Source organism: Pieris rapae, chromosome 8 (assembly GCF_905147795.1).
Source record: "Pieris rapae chromosome 8, ilPieRapa1.1, whole genome shotgun sequence".
Lineage (NCBI taxonomy): Eukaryota > Metazoa > Arthropoda > Insecta > Lepidoptera > Pieridae > Pieris > Pieris rapae.
In genome coordinates this window covers 3,221,725-3,229,692 of record NC_059516.1, presented here as the reverse complement: position 1 = coordinate 3,229,692, position 7,968 = coordinate 3,221,725, and the positions used below count along the sequence as shown (strand labels likewise).

Sequence of the window (7,968 nt, the reverse complement as noted above, 5' to 3'; positions counted from 1 at the left end):
ATATTGATTTATCAATATCTAAGGGATATAACATACAAATTTTGGACCAGTGTAATAAACCTTTTTGTTATAAAAAATACCTAATAATTTCAGACGTTCAATAATTGTAAAATTTTCTTTATGGAATTATAGTATTGTCTTTTATTAACATAACTTTTACACATTTAAAGAAAAACACTTTTACGGATTATAGTTATGTATTATTGTATTTAAACTTATAATTATTTAAGCATCATTATAGAATTCATCTTAATGGAATTATTTAATAAATAAAACTGAATAGTATCGACTAACAACAGATATATTTTTTAACACTGAATCTCAAGTACGCATTATGAAATGTAACAATGACATTGTTTCCTGATCACGAAGAATTATTTCATTAAAAAATTCCCATAAAGCTATTAAATCGGACGATAATATTTCCTTTCCGAGAATTGTTTAACTCAAACCGCGTTTGTTTTCATCAAAACTATTAGTCTACTACGTCACACAATTAATGACAAATACCCACCAACTAATACCCTTCAATCAAATGATAATTACGTAGGCATTTCTATCATGATATAACAGTTATTAATCAATAGGGCTCAAGACAGCACATGGTTTTAATATGAAGAGTGCATTGTTTATTATTTTGTTAAAAGTTATTTTAAGTGCCTCCGTTAGGAAAGGTATGTAAAATTGCACGATATTTTTTAACATATTTTGAATGCCCGCAATGAGATGGAAGCAGTCGATTTACAAAGCCAAATAGAATTCATAACTTTCCAGACGATGTGAACATTTAAGATACAACTTCGACTAACTAATTATATTACTAGCCAATATAATGCACTGACAGATTCTACGCTTTAAGTTGATTGAAATTCTAAACCTCGTCGGTACAAACTTGCTTCTGGAAATTGCTGGAATTAATCCTCTTTGGTATTCATAAAAAGTTAACAATCTTTTTAAACTATTTCAACTAAAGCGCGACCTGTCTGAAAGAAAAATATAAGGACATTATTAAAAATGTTTAATATATTTTTGCTCATGTACATAGATATGTCAAAATCACCTTAAATTAATTAACTTTACTTAATATTTTTAATTGGATACCAAATACATTTAAGGTTAACTATATATTTATCTTTTCAGAAATATGTGAGCAATGTCTTGCAAAAGAACAATGTCCATCGTTCACGAGTATGAACAGACAGGAGCAAATTACCTGGAACTTAAAATTCCCTTGTGACGAACAACAGGATAAAAAGAATAACGTTTTTGGTTTCTCACCTGTTGCGAAAGGAGATTTGGTAATTCATTATTTAAATTATATGCCAACACCTATCATTACGCGAATTTATCATTAAAAAAAATTTTATATTAAAATTAATGCGGGTGGGATTTGCTTCATAGTACGTCAGATAGTGGATCCATTTTAATTATAAGGTTGACATACATTTTTAGTATCTGATTAATTTAAACCGCTTGTTACTTTTTAAATCGGATATATTCAAAATAATAGAAATCGTTTTCGTAACATTATTTGTCGTTTCAAATTACAGGTATGCTGTAAAAATTCACAAGTGTGGGGTGTTAACAACTTAGGTACCCATACTGTTAGTCCAGCCATTGATACAGATAAAACAAGCAATAGCTCTGACCCCGCTATTAAGCCCGAGTACGGAAACTTGTATGACCAGCCAAACAGAAGGAATCCCTACTTATATGGAAATCAAAACAACCCAAATATGTATGGAAATCAACAGTATCCGGACAACCCCTATGGAGGAGAACAGAATTATCCTAATCAGAACATGTACGGTAACCAAAATATGCCGAACAATCAAAATGGATATGGACGGCAACCTGGTTACGGTAATCCAGGTAATTTTGGTAATCAGGGACGCTTTCCTGGGTATTTAGGAAACCAATTTCCTGATAACCAAAACACTTTTGACCAACCTGGTGGCTTCGGTCAAAATGGTCGCTTTCCGCCAAGTCAAAATTTATTTGGAGGTATGCAGAATCGCCCTTCACAGAATTTAGGCGGTCAGTTCAATAGACCTACAAACCAGTATCCTTATGGTGGTCAGCAAAATCGACCGAACCCCAATCCTTACACTAATCCACAGTATGGCAATAGACCATCATATCCCGGATCCAGTATAAATGGTTTTCCTTGGGGCAACCAACGGAACCCAGGATACCAAAGATTCCCGCATAGTCATAACCAAGCAGGCATTTTAAACCCAGGTCAAAATAATATAATCCCAGGCTACCACAATAATAAACCGACTAATATTCCGGGCCAAGAACAACCTGGAGCCTTCAATCCCGGATTGAATACACCTGGAAACGAAAATAATTTCGTACCGGACTATCAGAACCCACAAAGCAATATCTTAAATCCTGGTATTACAAATCCTGGACTTCCATTAGGAGGTATTCAAAACAATATTGTGCCAGGATACCAAGACCCACAATCCAATGTACCCAAGCAACTGCAGCCTGGATTAAATACTGAATTACCTTCAACAATTAACCAAAATCCACCATATCAGTCCAATCCAAATCAAAATGAAAACTCTTATGGCAATGATCGTAACGATCATAATCCTGACTTAGAAGCAGAGTGTAACAGAATGAAGACAAGTTATCCTCCAAGCCCTGAAACTGGTTGTTGTGGAAGAGATATGTCAGATGCTGAAACAGTAACTGGTAAATAAGTTTATATTATTACTAGCTTGAAGTGTTTGATTTTTGAATCACTGATGTTTTTTTCACAGATTTGCAAAGTTTGTTAAACATGTTTGCACCGCCGAAACAGAATTGGAATCAGCCCAGATATAGCCGACGACCTCACAACCGACCGTCAACATCATGGCCCACTTACCAAAGGAGGAAACGTGCAACTCAAAATGATACTGATCTATCACTCGATAACAGAATAGCAGGTACAAAAATCAACTCACTGTATATATAAATAATTAATAAATTCTGTAGAGACGCCTACACTTTTTGGCTGCAAATCAGTGCAGTGAGCAAATCCTTAAGTTTAGCGGAAGAAGAACACCACCCTCTCTCTCAACAGTCCTACGAAATTCCTGAATTAATATGAGTATTTTATATGAGATTTAAAAGTTGTGTATTTCTGTATGTTAACTTTTTTTGACAGGAGGCAGGGAAACAGATCTTGACCAATTCCCTTGGACAGTTCTAATGAAGACTACTTTCGACTACGGAACAAAAGTTTCTGCGTTTAGCTGTGGAGGATCCCTTATCAGTCGGCGATATGTACTTACAGCTGGACATTGCGTTTTTGAACCTAAAGCCAGAATCAGCGAGTAAACAGATTTAGTCATTTAAATTATACTAATAACTATGAAGATGCAGAAATGAGAATTAATAGGAATAATGCTCTAATTTCAGTGTTGAAGTAACGTTAGCTGAATATGACAAACGAACATTCCCAATTGATTGCATCACAGTTTTTGGTGGTGGACGCCAATGTGTCAAGAACGTCCTCATGCATGCTGAAGACGTGATCCACCATCCAGAATATGACGACGATCGACTACTTAATGACATTGCTCTCGTGAGACTTAATGCATTTGCACCGTATACAAGTAAGTAATGTATATAAATTATTGCAAAGTTTTTATTATACATTTCTGATGATAAAAACTAGCTGATGGTAAACCGTGATAGTTATAACAAACATAAATCTTTAAATAAGTAATTAGAAACAAAGATCTTATAAATATCAGAAGGTTGCGTGTTCATATCACGTCGGGGTCCACAATATGTATAAGGACAATGTAAGACTGATGAAGTCAATATTAGTTACATCCTCCCTTTTTCTTACTTTAATGAAAAATTCTGTGGATAAACATATATCATTTATTACGAGCGATAAGTACACTGCTTGGATCACTAACAAACATGAATACATTACAAACAAAACAAACGGTTATAACTACTACACACTATTACAATATTATTATGTCAGTGATAATGATGCCACTATATCTCTGTTCCAGGGTTTATAAGACCAGTCTGCCTTCCAAACATCAACATTGATATTCCGGAATTTTCCAACCTGCCTCTCGCCGTCGCAGGCTGGGGTCGTGACCACCAGTATCTGACTGATGTTAAACAGTCTACCGTAGTCCAATTGGTACCACCTGAGGATTGCAAGAAGTCCTACCCTCATCTGTCCAAGAAACATCTCTGTGCTGCAGGAAGAACGGGACAGGACACATGCAAGGGCGATTCTGGAGGACCCCTCATGATGCTGTATAAAGGCAGCTACTACATCATCGGTATCGTTAGTGGTAAACGAGCTGATAGTCCATGTGGATCTAAAGTACCATCTCTCTATACTAATGTCTATCAGTACATCAGTTGGATACAAAATACAATTAGAGAATAGATAATTTAGATTAGTGTTTTTGACGTGTTTAAGACTGGAATTAATAATTTACATTACCTTAATGGGTATAAATAATCTGTTATATAATTAATAATTTATTTTATTGTTGTCCAGTATTATAGTGAAATGAATACAAAAATAATCCCCAACTAATAAAATATTTTTTTTTTAATGTTTGTGTTTTGTTATACTCTGATGGAATATAAATAATAATAATAATATAATATATTTATAGCACGCGCCAATCTTTTCACTATGTTGTACTTCACCGGAACGTTAATTCACTCATAGAGAAAACTCAATTAGTGCCAGGATTCGTACTAACACTCTTCTCAGAAATAATATCTGTTGTACTAAAAATTACCGATTCAGTCTCTGTGGAGTTTGACAGGCGTAATATTCGGGATGCGGAATGAAAATACAAAATTAGTTTTCAACTAGCAACTTATTTAGTTTTGTATGATAAATTATGTGAACACCGCTTTTCGGAATACTAACTGAGATATTAATATTGAAGTAGTATGGAACAGACTGTGAATATTCAAATTATATTATTTTAAAGTATGTATTTCTAGTGAAATAGTGATTCAAAGGTCTATCTAAGCATTATTACTTATAGTGTTCATTTGTTTTTACTCTTCTTAATCAAATATTATATTATATATAAATAAGCTACTTTTACTACTCCAATGCGATAACTATTTACCTAAACATCACAAACAAAACAATACATACACAGATAAAAGCTACACAACACTAAACAGTAATTTATTAAAATATTTTATTAAAAACGTCTGTTGCAGTGCAGTTAACTTTTTTCCTACGTTGTGTTTTGTGTTCCCTTTTCGAAAGGTTAGTTTTCTCTGAGTGTACGAAGAGTACCGTCGCCTCCTAATGTACCCTGAGCACCTTGAGGCCTACACTGCAGCACTGAGGATTGTTTTCTTTTCCACGTAACAGCTTTAGCAGATACATAGTATGTGCAAATTTTTGGCGCACTCTAAGTTCGTTGTACCTACCTGACAGAACCTATTATGAATACATGTCTATATCTAAGAGTAAAATATACATTTTACCCACATTATTGCCCGTATTATAAAATGAATGCTGTGTATACACACAGTGCCTGACGGCGATATTGTGACGACTCTTCCCGAGTTAATATGTGTGCTTTGACCTTTAGCGAATTTAGAGAATTATCACTAAATAAATTCAAAGCCCTCGTTAAAAGTTAATTAATTAATACAGCTTTTTATAAATGTGACCAATACTTAAATGTCCCCAATCCTTGGAGTTGATTTGCTCCAGTTCAAACAATTTGTATTAAAAACTTGGCGATTGAAAAGAGTGGCGGAAAGTTTATTGCCAGTTCTTCTTGCCCGCTCTACGCCCTTGACTTGAACTGGTAAATGTAAATTTACAATTAATTTAATTTTTTTGTCATTCAGAAGTGTACTTGTTTACTTGGATGAATAAAGATATTTTGTTGTTGTTGTTGTTGTTGTTAAAGGCCGGCAACGTAGCACGAGCCTTCTGAGTTCTGACACCTCATGAACCAAGCGCACTTATTATTTCTTTTGAAATGTAACAATATACTAGACTTATACATACACTATTATATCTCCATTCAACAAACACGCAATTACAATATTTATATTAAATATAATCGAAAAACAATTTCGTAACAACATTGTCCCTTCAACGACACGTAGCCCCCATTACAGCACATTTCCGATACACAATGAGCAAATATGTACTCCTTTCGAAGACCATTAAGCGTTACGGAAAACAATCCAGCCCAGAGAACACTTAAATGAGCAAACACTATTATCAGAATTGCTGCCGGGGGCTCACAGATTTCCCAAGGGAACACTTCTCTTTAAAAATGTCGGCCGAATGACCGTGGCGTAAAAATCTTAAAAGTTATACGCCGTAAAATTATGGCCTCGATAAATTTTTGTCTAGACTTAAAATATCGCTTGTAACAATATCAAAAGCTTCATATTTAATATATTACTAATAAATTATGGAAACTAAAGCTCAAGCGCAATGTTATGCAGCAGTTAAAATGCTAAGGCTACGGCCTGGCTAAGCACTGCATTAAGCAATTTAATAAAACATCGTACGGAATTCGGTATTTAAAATCGATTAACACAGATATGTTTGCCTACTTGTCGAAATAAATTTCATACTGACGCAAATATATGTGTGTGTGACTATGCATCAAAATATAACAGTTTATAATACGAAGGGTAAGTTCGAGAGTCGAGTCTTTCAGTAATCGGGAGTAATAATTACCTTAGAATTATTACTCCCGATTACTGAAAGATGCTCGCTATGTAACATTTTATAACACCAACATTAATCTATATTCTTAGGAAATATATTATCTGTATAAAAGGGCTAATAATCATCATGACTTTCGTTTCCCAAAAACTCATTTAGTTTATATTTAAAGTTAGCATAGTTGAGCCTGAAATGTTTAAATTAAAGAATAAGTTTTACATTTTCATTAAAATTAGCTCCTTCCTATGAAATTAGCGTTTTGTATGGAAAGAACAAGAAGTATTTTTAAAAATAGAAAATATCTAATTAATCAAAGCAATTTCATTACTATCTATGCACTTTTTTCCTTTTATACATAGTTATTGATGTCTTAAGTTAATGCTACATTTTATTTGATGTTCTCTTTTTGTTAATTATATATACACTTCTTGTGTAGGCGAATCTTTGTTTTTCCATTATATAGTTACCTGAAATAAATTGTGCTTGTTAGAGATAAGGCCGCCCATTGCCCAGTAACTTATGTATATAACCTGTATTATAATGTGTATGTTTATGATAACAAAAATAACTACTACACACTATTGCTAATTAATAGTTTATTCATAGTATCGCCATCGGATCTCCTGATATGATATGAACACCATTCGTTTTAATGGTACATGTTGAAATAAATAAAACACGTCACAGTAAATTTCAGTCTCCATATAAAAGTGTTCAGAATTTGGGAGAAGCGATGCGTTTTGTTATTAGCCATTGAACGCAATATGCAACGAGCCATTTTAAATCTGTTTTAACGTTTGCAAAAAAATTCGAATAGAATAGTTTTTCAGTTGTCAATGGCACTCGGTTAGATGCGATTTAGACCCGGGATATATTTATAGTTTAACTGAAAAATAATTTTAGTTTTTTTAATAACCGTCGCTAATAAGCGATCTCTTCCAGGAAACCCTTGTAAAAAAAAATAAGATGGGTGCAAGAAGTGCATAATCACATCGTATTTAAAAAAATACAGATCCTTAAACTATAATAATATTAATAAATAAATTAATAATTTAATAAATTAATTAAAAAAAACCTAAATGAGCTACCTCATTTTGTGACTAGAAAAGAGTTTCTTTGTTTTAAGCTACTCTTGTATGGAAAAATATTAATCTACATAAATTTAATATTGTCAATTATAAGAAAGGGTAAACTGATATATGGCAGTCTTATTAATATAATTGTAAGATGTGATGAGGAGCACTTGAAATAGATTAATTTTC

General features: G+C 33.2%; 1 protein-coding gene across 1 annotated transcript; it reads left to right on the top strand.

The window, feature by feature from the left end:
• Window positions 1–541: 541 nt before the first annotated feature.
• Window positions 542–4,562, top strand: LOC110999028 (probable cyclin-dependent serine/threonine-protein kinase DDB_G0292550). The gene is made up of 7 exons (XM_022267902.2): window positions 542–674; window positions 1,141–1,298; window positions 1,551–2,706; window positions 2,775–2,942; window positions 3,164–3,332; window positions 3,418–3,614; window positions 4,029–4,562. Exons 1-7 carry the CDS (start codon window positions 614–616, stop codon window positions 4,418–4,420), a joined length of 2,301 nt encoding a protein of 766 aa, XP_022123594.2. The 5' UTR covers window positions 542–613; the 3' UTR covers window positions 4,421–4,562.
• Window positions 4,563–7,968: the final 3,406 nt, after the last annotated feature.